This window comes from Bos javanicus, chromosome 17 (assembly GCF_032452875.1).
Source record: "Bos javanicus breed banteng chromosome 17, ARS-OSU_banteng_1.0, whole genome shotgun sequence".
Classification (NCBI taxonomy): Eukaryota; Metazoa; Chordata; class Mammalia; order Artiodactyla; family Bovidae; genus Bos; species Bos javanicus.
Genome location: NC_083884.1, coordinates 55,773,905 through 55,792,968, shown reverse-complemented (window position 1 = coordinate 55,792,968; position 19,064 = coordinate 55,773,905). Strand labels below are relative to the sequence as shown.

At 36.2% G+C, this 19,064-nt stretch overlaps 1 protein-coding gene across 9 annotated transcripts in view; it reads left to right on the top strand.

Annotated features, from left to right (window-relative positions):
* ATXN2 (ataxin 2) overlaps positions 1-19,064 on the top strand; it is a 101,621-nt gene that overhangs the window by 63,357 nt on the left and 19,200 nt on the right. For 5 of the 9 annotated variants that reach the window (XM_061384801.1, XM_061384798.1, XM_061384794.1 and 2 more), the window contains 8 exons: positions 19-201; positions 2,090-2,287; positions 2,911-3,018; positions 3,308-3,378; positions 9,254-9,555; positions 10,495-10,558; positions 11,168-11,320; positions 12,075-12,141. In XM_061384801.1, the coding sequence (XP_061240785.1) occupies positions 19-201; positions 2,090-2,287; positions 2,911-3,018; positions 3,308-3,378; positions 9,254-9,555; positions 10,495-10,558; positions 11,168-11,320; positions 12,075-12,141 (1,146 nt within the window). The remainder of the gene's footprint in view (positions 1-18; positions 202-2,089; positions 2,288-2,910; positions 3,019-3,307; positions 3,379-9,253; positions 9,556-10,494; positions 10,559-11,167; positions 11,321-12,074; positions 12,142-19,064) is intronic. The other 4 variants (XM_061384795.1, XM_061384799.1, XM_061384797.1 and 1 more) reach the window with 2 other exon arrangements.

Here is a 19,064-nt window from a genome sequence, read left to right as displayed (position 1 = left end):
TCACTGTTCCTTTCTTAGGGCCTCCAAGGATGTCCCCAAAGGCCCAGCGACACCCTCGAAATCACAGAGTTTCTGCTGGGAGGGGTTCCATTTCCAGTGGCCTAGAATTTGTATCCCATACCCCACCAAGTGAAGCAGCTGCTCCTCCAACAGCAAGGACCAGTCCTGCAGGGGGCACATGGTCATCCGTGGTCAGCGGAGGTAGGTGACACTTGGCTTGGAGTGTAATAACAGTGTTCATTTTGTTATTCTACTGGATGTGAAAAGGGCTGAGCTTGAGCTCTATGTGAGGAAGTCTATGTGTATAAAAAATAGTGGAGTAACCAGGAATTGAGAAAACTATTTTTATTTTGGGCTCTACCAGTTATTCACCATATGTTAAGGGCAAATCATGTGATCATCCTGAATTTCAGTTTTCTCAGTGAGTAAAGTAATTTTTCCCTAGTCTATTCTCTGATTTTAGGTGAGATTCATATGGGGTTCATAAATATGAATATACTTTATAGTTTTATAAAGTTCCACTCAAATGGAAGGCAAATATAGTACATAAACAACATTTGGAGGGATCATATTTCATGTCTTCTTAGCAGCCTTGTTCATTGATTCTTTCACAGACATTTATTAATATTTTGGGCTTACAGTGCTATGTATTTCTTTCCCCCACCCCCCATTCTTCCCATACATTTTTGTTGATATCCTCGTTTATACCAGGCAATATTCTGGGCCTAGGTCCTGTGGGTTTCTTTAGTATCTATATATGGCACTAATTCCTGACCATATTTCACTTGTAAGGAATAACAAACACAGGAGCCCAAATTTTCTGTGATTAGCCCGAAGAATGTGCTGATGGAAGCTATCAAAGTGTAAAAAATATACTTTGACAGGATCTTAGAATTAGGTTAAAACTGCTTTTGCTACTTAATGTATTGCTTCCATGATAACTAGAGTTTGAGCATGTAATGATTGTGTGTTTTTTGGTCATAAACTCTGTTAATCAATGCATGGGACTTTTAAAAGAAAAAAAATCTTTAAACAAACAAAAATATACCCAACTCCATTAAATATCTTTAGTTAATACACATTGCTCACCTTCATATATAATTTTAGGTTTAAGTTTACTGTAAATTCCTTTTAATTTTCTATTTTCTTATTTGGTCTTCAATTACAAGGAAATAATTAACAAAAAAATAGAATTTCTAAAATATTTATTTCTTCAGTGTATCATTATTTGACATTACTCAGATGACCCAGAAATGAATTTTGAAAGTAACAGCATTATAGAAGTGAAAGAGTAAAATCACAGTTGTTAAGAGATATGCACAAAATGGTGTTAGAGTTTACTCTATATTAATTAGAAAAAAGGTAGTTGTTAAGTAATACTTTCTTCCATGATCCTTTTGACATAAAAAAGTAAAGAACCACTAAAGTGAAATAAATTGAACCGTTTTCTCTAGATCTTTGGAATCTGAATAGGTTTGTAATGAAACATGAAACCTGTTAGATACTTATTTCAAAGTCACTGAAATATGAACCCCACCTTGGATTATCTGTCTCAGCTAAAGTGAGTTCCTGATCTCCTTAATTACTGCAACATGAATTTTGATGTGTTAAGGAGTATATAGGATTGGCTGCAAACTGCTGAAAGATGTTCAAGTTTATTATTTGAAGGAGGAACAAAGAAGTCTACTTCTTAAGGATCCCCCCAACACCTTCCTACTTTAAAGAGACAGTCTTACTTTTTAGTAGAGAGTGTTGTTATTTTTATCCTAAAAAGTAGCATTTTTCCTGCCTTAGAAATCCAGTTTCTAAATTCATTTCAAATACTTTGTTTTAAAATTAATATATTTAGTTAGAAAACTACTGTTGGACATAGGTATTAGTAATAATTGCTTTCATTTTTGAGATATTTGTTGTCTCCATCATCACCTCTATTCCTGAGACTTTGGAAAAGAAAACAGAATGATGGGATAAAGAGTAATTGGGGGAGGAGGTCAGATAGAACTCTTTTACCTAGACCTTCAGAGACACTGTTTTGAAGAAGTGACATTTAGCTTGAGAATATAATGGGTAACTTTTCTCTTTCTTGTAGTTCCAAGATTATCCCCTAAAACTCACAGACCCAGGTCTCCCAGACAGAATAGTATTGGAAATACTCCTAGTGGGCCAGTTCTTGCTTCTCCCCAAGCTGGTATTATCCCAGCTGAAGCTGTTGCTATGCCTGTACCAGCTGCATCTCCTACACCTGCCAGTCCTGCATCCAACAGAGCTGTTACCCCATCTCTTGAGGGTATGTAAGAAAGGGCTTCCAGATCCACAGTATCTTTTATGAAGTTGTGTGTTAGAGGTTTAACAGTTTACGAAAAGTGTCTGTGTTGTTTTATTCTTAGGTATGTATTTGAGAGTGACTTCCTGGTAGCTCAGTAGGAAAGAACCCGCCTGTCAGTGTAGGAGATACGGATTCGATCCCTGGATCGGGAAGATCCCCTGGAGAAGGAAATGGCAACCCACTTCAGTATTCTTGCCTGAAGAATCCCTTGGATGGAGGAGCCTGGCAGGCGGGGATCCATGGGGTCTCAAAAGAGTCAGACATGACTTAGCGACTAAACAAGAACAACAGTGTATTTGAGGGCACATTTAAAATTTTATATAAATGCAGTTAGTTGTTTAAGTAATACTACTAATCTCATCTGTTATTCTTCAATGTGTGTTGTTAAGATAGTTTACATTCCTGGGTAGTAAATATCGATATAATTAAGTTCATGTTTCTATGTCTGCAAAGTTGGAAAGCCTCTATTTAAATGGAAATGTTCTTTTGTAAAAACAAAAAGGATCAAAATTGTTGAATATTTTCTCATTTTACTTTTATAGCTTTTATCTAACTTTGAGTTTTTGTAAAATATCATTTTCTAGCTAAAGATTCCAGGCTTCAAGATCAGAGGCAAAACTCTCCTGCAGGGAATAAAGAAAATATGAAGCCCAGTGAGACATCATCCAGCTTCTCAAAAGCTGAAAATAAAGGTTAGAGCTTTAAAAAGTCTTTAGAAATAAGAGAGAATATGTTTTAATCTCATGTCCAGTATTGAGTATTTTTTGGTCAATACTTTTTCTTAGGATTGTACATATTTAAATGTGTAATTTAACATGTCAAAATCTATAATTAATATGTTGAGTTTTTTAATTATTTTAATAGTAGAATTTATTTTCATTTCTAGCATCCTATCCTAAAAGAATTTTAAGTTAGATCCAGATTTATTTCTAATCTTTAGCTTAAAATTATTTTAGATCTAACACTTCCTTAATTTTGCAGGTATATCACCAATTGTTTCTGAACATAGAAAACAGATTGATGATTTAAAGAAATTTAAGAATGATTTTAGGGTAAGTATAGTATTGACTAATGAATTAGAATTTAAGAAAAAATTTTTAAATGTACTAAAAAATGCATTATATATATACCCAGAATAATCAAACCATGTTTATAGAAAGCTAAACATTCTCATAGTTGTCTTTGCCTATGCTTTATGTGAGGTAATTAAAATCATGAGATTTGATAAGAACAACAGATACTAAATGAAAGAGAATGTACTTCTGATGTTGGAAGTCAACATAAGTTGTTATTTGATACTCATTTGATTATATTATTTGATGACAATTGGACCCTGGTTGCAGATTTATACTCGTGCACAAATGGATTGTGATAGACATCTTTCTGCAGTATCATTTCTCTAAAGACTTGCTGGATCTGATCTCTCCTAGATGACTGTTCATTCTTTTGCCTAGCATTTACTCTAACATACTGTACATATCAAGGTGTATTTTGAGACCAAATCAAGAAATCATCCTGAAACATCATGTTAATGGGGAAAAATCTGATTAATTCAGCCCCCTTTTTTTTCAGAGGCTGATAAAAGTTGAATGGATCAAAGGCAAAACCAGCCTTTTCCTAGCCTGTGTTCTGGCTTCCTAAAAATTTAAGTTTTTGCCAGTAGCATCATTCCTAACTTACTGGCACCATTCAAAATATTAAATTTAAATATTACTTCATACTTTTAACACATTTATTCTACTTTAATGCTCTTAACAGTTGTGAATTTAGTTTTTTAAGCTATAGTTAATGCATAGACACAATACAAAGAAAAATGACTGACTGCCCAGATGCCCACTACCAGCTTGATGTGTCAAGCATTCCAACAAACAGTCTCCTGTGTAGTTGCCCTCCTCAGCTGCATCTCCTGCCTAGTGAAGGGTTTCTTTCCTTGTGGTTCTTTACACTGCATGTGAATACATCCCTAAACCACAGATGGTATTATTTTGTTTAATCTTCAGTTTGATATAAATGTTATGTCCTTGCCCATTTACTTGTATTTTGTCAGTATTTTTTTTTTTTTACAGTCAGTCCTTCATTCTCTTCTTATAGTACACTTGCATGAATTTATTATGTTATGAAGGAAAGAAAATTTTTACTTTGAAGTATATGAGATAGTACTTTTTTTTAACAGTTTTATTAAAGTATAATTTATATATCATACAATTTATCCATTTAAAATATACAGTTTAGTGGGTTTTGGTATATTCACACAGTTTATACAACCATCACATAAGCCCTTAGCAGTCAGTGCTCATTTGCTTTCAAACACTTCCACCCCCTCCCACGCCCGTACCCCCCAGTAACCACTGATCTTTTTCTTCATGGATTGCCTCTTCTGGACACTTCATGTGCATGGAACCATGCAATAAATGGCCTTTTTGTGAGTGGCTTTTTCACTTACCATCATGTTTTCAAGATTTGTCCATGTAACCTATGTTAGTACTTCAATACTTTTATGAATAATATTCCATTGTGTGGATAGATCATATTTTATTTATTCATTTATCATCAGTTGATGTGTCTTTGGGTTCTTTTTGACTATAGTGAATAATGCTGCTGTGAATATTAGTATACAGTTTTTGTGTGACCATATGTTTTCATTTCTCCTGAGTATATACCTAAGAGTGGAATTTCTGTTTTGTCTGGTACCTCTGTCCTTCACCTTTTGAGGAAAACTTGATTCTTCGCCAAAGCAGCTGCACTATGTTACATTCCCACCGGTAGTATATGAGGGTTCCTGTTTCTCCACATCTTTACCAACACTTGTTACTATTTGTTGTTTTGATTGTGGTTTTGACTTGCATTTTTCTGACAGCTGATGCTATTGAGCATCTTTTTATATATGTGTTGATTGCTCATTTGTATGTCTTCTTTGGAGAAATGTTTATTCAGATCTTTGCCCATTTTAAAAATTGAGTTATCTTTTTATTGAATTGTGAAAGTTCTCTGTTTATTCTGTGTACAAGTCTTGCATCAGATATAGGGTTTGCAATTTCTTCCTTTCTGTGGGTTGTCTGTTCACTTTCTTGATATTGACCCTTGAAGCACAAAATTTATAATTTTGATGCAGTCCAATTCATCTTGTTTTTTTTCTTCTGTTCCTTGTGCTTTTGTTGTCATATCTAATAAACCATTGCCTAATCTATAGTCATAAAGATTTACTGTTTTCTTCTAAAAGTGTCACTTAGAGCTGGATTCCATTTTGAGTTAATTTTTTAAGTTGAAGTGTAGCTGATTTACAGTGTTGTGTTAGTTTCAGGTGTATAGCAAAGTGGTTCAGTTCCATATGTGTGTATTCTTTCTCAGATTCTTTTCCATTGTAAGTTATTACTTGATACTGAATGTAGTTCCCTGTGCCTTACAGTAGTTCCATGTATTTTTTATATTTCATTTTTGTAGCATTATATCTGTTAATCTCAAACTCCTTATATATCCCCTCCCTTCCCCTTTTATAACAATGAGTTATTTTCTGTGCATTTATTTCTGTAATATAAGTATGTTTGTTTGTGTTGTTTTTTTAGATTCCATGTCATATATTTACCTTTTTCTGCCTGACTTACTTCACTTAGTATGATAATCTCTAGGTCCAGCCATGTTGCAAATAATACAAATGACATATTCATCTTTTATGGCTGATTGTGTGTGTATACACAGCACACATGTTTATCCAAATGACATATTCTTCTTTTATGGCTGATTGTGTGTGTATACACAGCACACATCTTTATCCATTCATGTGTTGATGTGTATATCTAGGTCACTTATGTGTCGTGGTTATTGTAAATAGTGCTGCTGATGAACATTGGGGTGTACATATCTTTTTGAATTAGAGTTTTTATCTTTTCTGGATACATACCCAGGAGTAGGATTGCTGGTTCATATCGTAACTCAATTTTGGTTTTTTTAAGGAACCTCCATACTGTTCTCCATAGTGGCTGCACCAATTTATATTTTGAGTGATTTTTAAAACATAGTTTTGATAGGGTTTCAAATTCAGTCTTTTACCAATGGATATCACTTGTCCCAGCACCATCTTTTGAAAAGACATTGAATTAGATTGAATTGAAGTGACTTTGCACCTTTGCTGAAAATCATTTAACCACAAAGTTGGGAGTGTATAGTTATACTCACTTTTCCTGCATAGATCTTGATATGTCTGTCCTTTTTGCCAGTACCATACCGTCTATACTAGTGTTAGTGTATTTTTTTAAGTTTATTGTTTCTTCATTTAATAGAAAACATTTTGGCTCTTCATATTATCAGTTCACAACTTTCTATAAACCTTTAATACTTGACTCTTTAAAGTTCTGTGTAGTTTCAGCTTTAGAACTTATTTCTTTGGGACTTCTCAATATTTTGGGGGACCTGAAAATTCAAAAGCATTATTGAGTCTCTTATAAATAACTGTCTGGTCTGTAAGTGAATACTAGAAAGCAAAGAAATGATTGTAAAAGAATGTTTGAGGATGGGCTTTATAATTATCTTTAGATAAAGGAATGTTATTAGTTTAACTATTATTTCCTATGTATCAGAGACTGTTCTAAGAGCTTATGTAATAAATCCTTTATTGTCATCATTTTGAAGCAGGTTCTGTGTGTTTCTGAAATGTGTATATCAGGAAACTGAGGCAAAGATAAATTAACTTACCCGCATGTCACATGGCTAATAAGATAGGGCTCACCATCTGTGTGTTTCATCCTCCAGCAGTGGTTTGGACAGTAGCTAATGCATTCTGTGTGCTGCAGTGTTCAATGAATGAATCATCATAGCCACTCTCATGGTGTGCACATGGCCATAAACTATGATGGTTCACAAAATCTGTGGTCCTTCACTCAGACAGAAATAGGAGTATCCTACAGTTCTGGGGCCCCTCTGCTCAGAGTGCCATCAAGAAGCTCTAATATAGCTCAGTGCAGGGTGCTGATAGCTTTATTTGTGTAAAAGAATTGCTAATAATTCAATCTGTTACAGCTTAATGGTGTGGATTTTGGAGATAAGTATATGATCTATGTTTATATCTTGTCCTCAGTACAACATTGAGGCATGTTATCTAGATTCCCCTGAGCCCAAATGGGATAATTGTAGAACCTACTTCATTGTGTTCTTGTGAGAATTAATGAGATACTGCCTATAAACGGTTTTAATACCGTTCTTGACTCATAGTATATACTCAGTAAATATTAATTATTACCAAAATATAGATAAAGCAAAATTACACTGGCAACCATGGGTTTTTTACTGAGTCACATAAGAATTTTACTTTTCCTATAAAATACCCATTGTCCAAAGCAATCTACAGATTCAGTGCAATCCTATCAAAATTCCAATGGATTTTTTTCACAGAAAAAACACAAAAGTAGAAATTGTATGGAATCACAAAAGACCCTGAATAACCAAAGAAATCTCTAGAAAAAACAAGCTAGAAGTATCACGCTCTCAGATTTCAAACTATTGCAAACGTATAGCCTTGGTAAAACATTAAGTACCTGTATTGTGACTTAAATTCTGACTGTGTCCAAATGTTGTTATCACTTTCTGCCTTCAACTACTTGAGGCTCTGTAACTATATTAGTGATGCAGTGAAACTTGAGAAGTCCCTGAGATGTGTGGTACTGCTTGCCAGGACACCAAGGCTCCCAGTAGTGAGATTTTGACGTTGGTCTGCCTTTCTTGAGGCTCAGGAGATAGTTTGTCCCTCTCTAGTCTTACAGCCTCTTTTTCTGTGCAGTTGCTCTTTAGCTTATTCTTACTGCCTTGGGCTGTTGCTTGGATTTATTCTCATTTCCACCATTGGGACCTAATGATTCCCTTTTCCTTTTCTTTCCCTTCAGCTATCCCTGTTTTCTTTCTTCTGTGGAGTAGGGCATCTTAAGTCATTATCAGACAATAGTAGCAATGCTTGCTTCTAGTCTGCAAACTTAAAAACCCCATCACATATGTTACCAACGTGTTTGTCTTCGGCTCTTGTTGTTGGTGCTTCTGTTTTGTGGTTTCCTATACCTTATAGGTTATAAAGTCTTAACTGACCTGCATGTCTAGTCAGGTCTCCCTCTGAATCCACTTACTTCAGAATTTCCAACCCACCACTTCTCAAAGTCAAGCCCAGGTCTTAGTCCAACATGCATAACAAGTCTCTCTACACCCTTACTCAGCTTCCTCCAGTTCATTTTCCACAGGGCTGCTACACTTATCTTTGTAAACTGTAAATCTTGCTTAAAATTCTTCAGTGACTTCTGATTATCCTGAGAATTAAAAGCTAGAATCCTGAGCATAGCTTTCAAGTCCTTTTATCATCTTGTTCCTCTTGGGTGAGCTTATCGTTTCTTGACTCACTTTGTGTCCATTCTTGCTGCAGTTACCAGTACTTTTCTATTTCACATAGGGCCATCTTCTTCCTTTCCTTTGGGTCTTTAAACGTGCAGTTTCTTTTCTTTTACTTAGTGTATTACTCCCTTTTTGAAACTCTCCCCAAACCCCTAATATCTTTGCCACTTTAGATGACATTTTCATTGAGAAGCCTTCTCTTTCCATGAGTTGCTTTTTCCTCTGGAATCCCCATTTACGCTAGTTGGTTAGTGTCTGATCTCATCCAGATGGAAAGCTTTGGGAGGATAGGAACTATTCCAGCACACACAATTTCTGACACATGGTATGCACTCAGTACAGAGTTTTCAGGCTAGGACATTTGAGTGCTCACATGACTATAGTTAGGTTGTATAGACATTTCATTATTGTTGCCTTATAATGAAAACATTACTTGTAAAGTATGAACAGAACGTTACTCAGAATATTTCATGCTTACCAATACTAGTTTGTGCTCACGGGAAAAAAAATGATTACTAGAGTTATTTAAAATATTTAAGTATAATTATTTCCTTTATTTAGTTACAGCCAAGTTCTACTTCTGAATCTATGGATCAGCTGCTAAACAAAAATAGAGAGGGAGAAAAATCAAGAGATTTGATCAAAGACAAAATTGAACCAAATGCTAAGGATTCTTTCATTGAAAATAGCAGCAACTGCACCAGTGGCAGCAGCAAGCCGAGCAGCCCCAGCATTTCCCCTTCAGTCCTCAGTAACACGGAGCACAAGAGGGGACCTGAGGTCACATCCCAAGGGGTTCAGACTTCCAGTCCAGGATGTAAACAAGAGAAAGAAGATAAAGAGGAGAAGAAAGACGCAGCTGAGTGAGTAAACCTGGAATTTAGCACACCCTTTTGCTTCACTTTCCCTTAACGTGTCCAGGACCTTCCAACTCCAGAATTTATCTAGACTTTTAGACTGCTTTATATGTAACCCTCAACTTAAATACAACTGGTCTTAACAAATAACATTTTAAGTCAGTTAAGTCATTGCACCCTATACTCTTCTTCCCTCCTCCCATGTTTTTCCATCCCTTGGCAAAAAAAAAAAAACAACTCTATGCATAAATTAAGCATGGCTAATTTGTAAATATACAGGGAGTTGGAAAATTACTGGGTTTGGGACTGATATCCCCTGTATGCTAGTCAGTACCCACCTCCTTGCTGTGTTGCTAGAGCTAAGAACTGCCACTGCCAAGAAGAGAGAAAATTCTGGTGCCCCTTATCAATTAAGTGGGGCTTTTGTGGGCCAGTCTTAGAATCTAATCACACCACCATTGGCTGATTTGTTCTGCATTCCCTACAACGCTGTTAAACAGCTGAACTTTTGGAATGCAGCTTGTTGATACGTCAGGGAGCACTTATTCTTGATTTGAGGCAAAAGTTTTTATTATAGTTATGATTTTTCCCAAGATACTTTGTATAGGAAACACTGTCACAGAAAAAAATTACTACATATTAGAGACTTGATATATTAAGGATTGCTTTTAAATATATTTTAGAAGGGGCTACTGTCTTCAGGTTGTTTTTGTTGGTTGCTCAAAAGCTTTGCATATTTCACTTTTTAAAAAATTGTCTTTTTTTGACTAGCAATTACCAGATTAAGCAGTGGGAAGTATGTATGTGTGTGTTTTAAGGAAGAGAATGATCTCCTAGTGAGAATTACTTAAATTTAGCAGTTTTTAAAAAGCTGTCAGGTATAAAAGACTATAGTGGCATAAGTTCCATGCAGATTTCACTGGCCTTTATTTTTTTCTGGTGTAGGCAAGTGAGGAAATCAACGTTGAATCCCAATGCAAAGGAGTTCAACCCTCGTTCCTTTTCTCAGGTAAGTTTCTCTCTCTCTTTGTAGTAAATCTAGTCTCTTAAAAAAAAAAAAAAAATTAGTAGTAGTAATACGTCTTTTTCCATACCTGCCATCTAAATTCAGTTACAGTATGCTGAAACAACTTCTAGTTAAAGTTCCTTTTTCTTATGTGGTAATTAATATATATTTTTGAACCATAAGAAAAAAATCTAGTTTTATCAATTAATAATGTAGTCTGAGGCAAATTTTTTAATCTTTCTGACTCAGAATTTGAAGATGGTTGGCCTGCTAGGCTCTCAGGTTCATTGATATACTGTTGTTATTTTACTGACTTTGAAAGATACGTTTTTTAAAAGATTAATTTTTAAAAACACTTTTTTCCAAAACACTTAAAGATATCACTATTTTTAATAGCATTGTTGATTAATTGATATAACATTTACATTAACTTTCTACCAAGTATTTCTTTTTTTTATTTGAAACACTTGCAGGTTTATTTTCTCTGAGATAACTTTCATTAAGAGATACTAACTAACACTGAGTAAAACTGAGAAAGATGGGGAAACCAGTCCTCAGATTGCAGTAATATTTACCTTTTCACCTTAAGATAGTTGATTTTTGTTTTTGTAGCCAAAGCCTTCTACCACCCCAACTTCGCCTCGTCCTCAAGCACAACCTAGCCCATCTATGGTGGGTCATCAGCAGCCAACTCCAGTTTATACTCAGCCTGTTTGTTTTGCACCAAATATGATGTATCCGGTCCCTGTGAGCCCGGGCGTGCAAGTGAGTCATAGAATTTGACTTGTTCATTTATCCTCTGTAAGTTATTTATGTTTGACACCAAGTGTTCTGTAGGTGCGCAGTGACTTGCAGTGATGGTGTAACAGAGATATTTAAAAGTGGAGCCATGAGACTTCCCTGGGGGTCCATTGGTTAGACCTCTGTGCTTCCACTGCAAGGGACCTGGGTTTGATCCCTGGTCAGGGAACTAAGGTGCTTCCCTGATGGCTCAGACAGTAAAAAATTCTCCTGCAATAAGGGAGACTAGGGTTCAATCCCTGGGTTGGGAAGATCCCCTGGAGGAGGGTATGGCAGCCCACTCCAGTATTCTTGCCTGGAGAATCCCCATGTACAGAGGAGCCTAGTAGACTGCAGTCCGTGGGGTCGCAGAGTCAGACATGACTGAGCAACTAAGCACACACACAGGGAACTAAAGTCCCACATGCTGTGTGGTGAGTCACCCTCTCCCCCCCACCCCCCCAATTTTTCTCTAAAAAGTGGAGGCATGCAGTGTGGAATATTGTTGGTATAAGGACCTAACTATGAAAATGTTTTCTGGTCAGAAAGATGATTTAGATTTACTGTAGTTCAGGATTTGTCCTTTTAGCTGTGGGTGTGACTTTATCTTTTTAATGACTATTAAGAATCAGAAAACTTTAGAGCTAGCTCTCTAGTAATATACAACTAAGAGAAAGTGGTAAGATACATTCCTAATATCTTGAGAGCTTAATCTTCATTTTCTTTTTATTTCCTTAAGCCTCTGTATCCTATACCTATGACGCCCATGCCAGTCAATCAAGCCAAGACATATAGAGCAGGTAAAGGTGAGAATAATCCTGCCTGTGTTTGCTTGTAGTCTGCATGCTGCATGAATGAAATAACTCATTTTATAATGAGTGAATATCTGTGGTTCAGTTTTGACTTTTCATAAAACTTCATTGACTTTTGGATGTTCAACATTACATCAGGTATTTAAATGGATTTTTATGAACAAAAACGGGACGAGAAATACTCACAAGTTGTGAATTTCAAGATCCTCTTCACAAAAAATAATTTTGAATTTTGAAATATTCAATGTTAAATATGTAAAGATGGTTTGCTGAATTAACTGTTTGCTCACATTCTTATATAATATGTAATTTCTCCAAAAAATTTAAAATTTCTTTGTGAGCAGAGATGGCTCACTTCAGAAATTGTCAAAATGCTATTAGAGAAATGTTTCCTCATCTTTAAAATGAGAGTGTTGCATGATCTAGTACTCTGTGTTTGTGCAGAAGAGACTTCATTGAAAAAAAACACATACTTATCTTAAAGAGAAATACTTTAATGTTGAAAAACATTAAAGGGTTCCCCCTTTTGCCATTTAGGTAATTAAGAGCAGTCGTTTCTTCATTTTATTGAGAATAGAAAGTAGAATGGTTTGTATAATAAAGTCACTTCTCAGTGCCCAGTAATTACCTCCATCACAAAAATTTCACTTTTTTCCCCCATTATAGTTTATTGCAAGAGACTGGCTTTGGTTCCCTATGCTATATAGTAGGGCATTGTTGTTTGTTTGTTTAATATATAATAGTTTGTATCTGCCAGTCCCAAGCCCCTAATTTATTCTGCCATCTCCACCACTCTCCCACCACTTTCCTCTTCAGTCGTCAATAAGTTTGTTTTCTGTCTGAGTCTGTTTGTTTTGTAGATAAGTTCATTTGTGTCGTTACATTAGACTCTCGTATGTGATATCATAAATGTCCTTCTCTGACTTCACTGTTAGTATGATAATCTCTAGATTCATCCATGTTACCACAAATAGCATTATTTCATTCTTTTTTATAGCTGAGTAGTATTCTATTGCATATGCATAATATTTTCTTTATTCATTCACTCTTTATCAAAACACTCTTTATCCACCTGTTCTTGGACATTGAAGTTACTTCTGAGACTTTCCTGGCTGTACATTGGTTTAAAACTTGTGCTTTCACTACCATGACTCTGGGTTCAGTCCCTGGTTGGGGAACTAAGATTCCACATGCCATGCACGTGGCATGACCAGATAGATAGGTAGTAGCTCTTGTTTTCCGTCCTTAATAAAATGCTACAGTGAACATTAAGGTACATGTATCTTTTTGAATTAGAGTTTTCTTCAGATATATGCCCAAGATTGGGACTGTTGGATCATTTGGTAACTTTAAAAATTTTCACTTCTTAAATTAATAAGCTTTCCTCAGTGTTGGAAGCATGTTTTGTGCCTGTTAGTAATTAAAATTCTGTTTTTAAAAAAACATGTATGAGGGGAAATTGCCTGGTGGTCCATTGCTTAGTTAGGACTTGGCGCTTTCAGTGGCAGGGCCTGGGTTCAATCCCTGGCTTGGGAACTGAGATCTGGCAAGCCTCACAAAGCAGCCAAAAAAAACAGAATATATGATAGCCTTTGTCTTTCCTTTAGAACACTGGAACCTATTGGAAGAATTCTACCTTAGATCATTTAAAGTTATCTTGTGGGTTAATCTTATTCTGAGGGCCTGCTGTTTCATTTCTACACACTTTGGGTGTATCATATTAAAAATATGGATATTTTTATTAGGTAGCCAGAGTGCCATTATCACACTTTATAAAAATAAACTAATTCCTTTTTATCATCTAATAACCATCATAATAAGATTACCCTGATTGAGACAGGAATATATTTTTATAGTTGGTTTGTTTTGAGTGTGGATCAAAATAAGATCTTCACATTATTACATTGGTTACACGTCTTTGTTTTCCCCTATTTTTACCCCTGCTGTTGCTTTGTGACAGAAACCGATTGTTACGTAGTATATCATATATTCTAGATTTCTCTCTTCTTGTGATGTCATTGATTACATTCAGGTGTAACTTTTATGGGAAGAGATAAGAATACTTGATAGACTGGGCATACACACTGAGGAAACCAGAATTGAAAGAGACATGTGTATCCCAGTGTTCATCGCAGCACTGTTTATAATAGCCAGGACGTGGAAGCAACCTAGATGTCATCAGCAGATGAATGGATAAGAAAGCTGTGTTACATATACACAATGGAGTATTACTCAGCCATTAAAAAGAATACATTTGAATCAGTTCTAGTGAGGTGGATGAAACTGGAGCCTATTATACAGAGTGAAGTAAGCCAGGAAGAAAGACACCAATATAGTATACTAACGCATATATATGGAATTTAGAAAGATGGTAACGATAACCCTGTATGCGAGACAGCAAAAGAGACACAGATATATAGAACAGTCTTTTGGACTTTGTGGGAGAGGGAGAGGGTGGGATGATTTGGGAGAATGGCATTGAAACATGTATAATATCATATATGAAACAAATCGCCAGTCCAGATTTGATGCAGGATACAGAATGCTTGGGGCTGGTGCACTGGGATGACCCAGAGAGTTGGTACGGGGAGGGAGGTGGGAAGGGGGTTCAGGATGGGGAACACGTGTACACCCGTGGCAGATTCATGTTGATGTATCGCAAAACCAATACAATATTGTAATTAGCCTCCAATTAAAATAAATAAATTTATATTTAAAAAAAGAATACTTGATAGATATTTGTGAGTGCTCTATGTTGGATCATTTAAGAGGTATAGTATCTGGTCCTACTTTGAATTATGGTCAGATTTATTAAAGGCTCAAGTGGTGATAGCCTGATCCTCCCCTCTCCAATTGTAAAGTTTTCTGTCAAGTCTGTCATCTTATTTATTGATGATTGATACTTAACAGCATCTTTTCATTAGGGCTGTGTGCTGTCTTGTCCAACTCTTTGTGACTCTATGGACTATAGCCCTCGAGGCTCCTCTGTCCATGGTATTTTCCAGACAAGGATACTGGAGGGGGTTGCCATGCCCTCCTCCAGGGAATCTTCCTGACCCAGGGATCAAACCTGCAGTTCTTAGGTCTCCTTTATTGGCAGATGGGCTTTTTATCACTAGCGCCATCTGAGAAGCCTCTTCTTTAGAGCTGTGGTTCTCAAATTCTAGTGTACATTAGAATCACTTGGAGAGTTGGTTTAAAAAAAAAAACACCAATTGCTTGGGCCTATCCCCAGAATTTCCAGTTCAGTAGATTTGGGGCATAGCCTGAGAATTTACTTTTCTAGTGCAATTTATTAAAAAAACAAAAACACAATTCCCCAGTGATATTGTTGGTACAGGACCATACTTTGGAAATCACTTTAATTAGGAGTTTGAAAACAGTGATTTCTGAATTTCTAGCATTGCTTCTCCACTTACTAGCTAGAATCATTCAGTAAGGGACTTCTTTTTAACCAGGGCTGTTTGGGTATCTTGAAATAGTTTGTACAGAAAAGTTATGAATACATGTAAAATTTTATATATTGTTAATATATATGTATTATATATATTCTTGTATAATTTTTTACATATCCATTGTATTTCAATTAATTTTTTTTTTTTCGCTTCTCTCATTGTCCCATCTTTGATCAATGATAATTGCTTTACATTGGCTCCTGTCTCCTTTTGGTACTACTTATTTGTCTCTGATAACTTCCTTTCTGCTATGAATAAGATGTCTCAGGCTAATCTTCTAACAGTAGACCTGGATCAGTAATCCTGCAAGCAACCCTCATTTTCTTTGCTGGGAAATAGTGTTTAGAAACCATTTTCTGGTCGTTGGGTATGCTCATTGCTATTGAATTAATAATATCTGTCTTTTAACAAATTATCACAAAGCTTAGCTGCCTAAAACAGCAAACATATTTTATTTCACATGGTTTCTGAATGTCAGCAATCCAGGAGCCTTTTAACTAGGTGGTTCTTCCTTAGAGTCTCTTGCTGCTGCTAAGTCATTTCAGTCGTGTCTGACTCTGTGCGACCCTATGGATGGCAGCCCAACAGGCTCCCCCGTCCCTGGGATTCTCCAGGCAAGAACACTGAAGTGGGTTGCCATTTCCTTTGCCAGTACATGAAAGTGAAAAGTGAAAGTGAAGTTGCTCAGTCGTGTCTGACTCTTAGCGACCCTGTGGACTGCAGCCTACCAGAGTCTCTTAAGCAGTTGCAAAAAGATGTTGGCTAGAGCAGGAGTTTGGAGAAGGCAATGGCACCCCACTTCAGTACTCTTGCTGGAAAATCCCATGGATGGAGGAGCCTGTCCATGGGGTCACGAAGAGTCGGACACGACTGAGCGACTTCACTTTCACTTTTCACTTTCATGTATTGGAGAAGGAAATGGCAACCCACTCCAGTGTTCTTGCCTGGAGAATCCCAGGGACAGGGGAGCCTGGTGGGCTGCCGTCTGTGGGATCGCACAGAGTTGGACACGACTGAATCGACTTAGCAGCAGCAGAGCAGGAGTTATGTAACCTTAAGCTGGTGGATCTGCTTCCAGATGCAGAGCTGTTGGCAGGATAGTTCTGGTCATAAAATGTCATCTGGCTTTTCCCATAATGAGAAACAACCTAAATGGAAGCCACAGTTTGTTTTACAATCTAACCTTTGAAGTACCCTAGCTTCATTTCTGTCATTTGCTGTTGATTATATGGAGCAAATCTGGTACATGTGGAAGGGACTAATATATAAGGGTGTGAAAACCAGGAGGCAGAATCATTGGGGGCCATCTTAGAGCCTGGCTTACTTACATTTTCCTATAATGTGTATAAGATGTTTTCAGAATATTTGTTGTCTGTTGCTCTACAAGATAAAATTTAAGATTTCTTTAGTATCTCACTAAGAATTCTTTTAAGTGTCAGTTTTCAGAGTCAGGAATTGCTACCCATGATACTTCAAAAATACCATTTTGTGTAGTCACTGAGTTATGTCAACAATTAGACACCTAGGTAGGTTAACCTGATTGAACTTGTTAACATTTGTAATGATAAATTTTTTTATTATTTTAATTTTATTTTTTATGTCAAATATTTATTTTCAAAGTGCAAATTACATAAAAAGGTTGTTTAGAAAAGTCTTGTTTTCATCCCAGTCTCTTAATTTGTACTTTCCATCCCATTAAGTGGATTGTCCCTTTCACCATTAGCAGCTGATGATTTAAAATTAATTTCTGTTTATCCTTACAGTGTCTATTTTTACAGTTGTTTCTTTGCAGATGTTCTGTTTTTAAAAATGGCTCTATTTGGATTGTTGACCTCTCATTTATATAGTTGACCTTTGAACAACTCGGGGGTTAAGGCTACTGACCCTCTGTGCAGTCAGAAACTGAGTATAATTTATAGTCAGGGGAAAAAAAAAAATTTATAGTCAGTCCTGCATGTTCATAGTTACAGATCATCCAACAGTGGATGGTTTAGTGCTGTAGTATTTACTATGGGAAAAAAATCTGTGTAAGTGGACCCACACGGTTCAGACTTGTATTTTTCAAGGGTCAACTGTAATTCGAAAGCCATAAAATTCATCCCCTTGAAGTATATAAGTTTAGTGGTTTTTAAGATATTCTCAGAGCTGTCCAATCATCACCAGTCAATTTTAAAACATTTTTATCACTCCAGAAAGAAACCCCATATCCTTTAGGTATTTTCCTCCCACGCCATGCATGTACACACTTATATCCTAGACATGCTAATACACTTTTCTCTGTAGATTGCCTGTTCTGGATATTTTGTGTGAATGAAATCATATTGTATGGAGTCTTTTGTGACTGGCTTCTTTCATTTAGCATGTTTTCAAGGTTCATCCATGTTGGAACATCTATCAATATACACTTCATTTCTTTTTATGGGTGTGTAGAACCAGTAACATTTCACTTATCCATTCATCAGTTGATGATTCTTTGGATTGTTCCACTTTTTGATTATTATGAGTGATGCTGAACATTGTACAGTTTGTATGTGGACTTAGGTTTTCATTTCTCTCTGAGTGGAATTACTGTGTTCACAGTGTGCCACACTGTTTTCCAAAGTGACTATAGCACTTTTTATTCCTACCAGTAGTATACGAGAGTCCCAATTTCTCTACATCTTCCCCAGCACTTGTTATTGTCTGTTATAATCCTCGTGGTTATAAAATAGTACTTCTTTATGATTTTGATTAGTATTTCCCTAGTGACTGATGATGTTGAGCATCTTTTCATTGACCATTTGCATACTATCTCTGGAGAATTGTTTATTCAGATATTTGACCTAGTTTTAATTAAATTATTTGCCTTTTAATCACTGACTTGTAAGAGTTCTCTATATATTCTATATACAGATCTTCTATCAGATATAAGATTTACAGATATCTTCTCCCATTTTATGGTTTTTGGTTTTTTTTAACTTGATGGTGGGCTTTGCAGCACAGAAGTTTTTCATTGTGAAGGAACCTCAATTTATTTGTATTTTGGATTGTCACTTTTGCTTTTGGTATCATACTAAGAAACCATTTCCTGACTCAAGATTGTAGAGATTTACCAAGATTCCTTCTAAGAGTTCAGCTCTAACATTTAGGTTAGTGATACATTCTGAGGTAATTTTCCAGATGGCACTAGTGGTAAAGAATCCACCTGCCATTGCAGGTAGACATAAGAGATGTGGGTTCAATCCCTGGGTCACAAAGATCCCCTGGACAAGGAAATGGCAGTCTGCTCCAGTTTTCTTGCCTGGAAAATCCCTTGGACAGAGGAGACTGGAGGGCTACAGTCCATAGGGTTACACAGAGTTGGGCACAACTGAAGCGACTGAGCAAGCACGCATGCATAAGGATAGAGTCCACATTGATTCTTGCCTGTGTACATCCAGTTATCCTGGCACCATTGTTTGAAAAGTGTTTTTTCCTCATTAA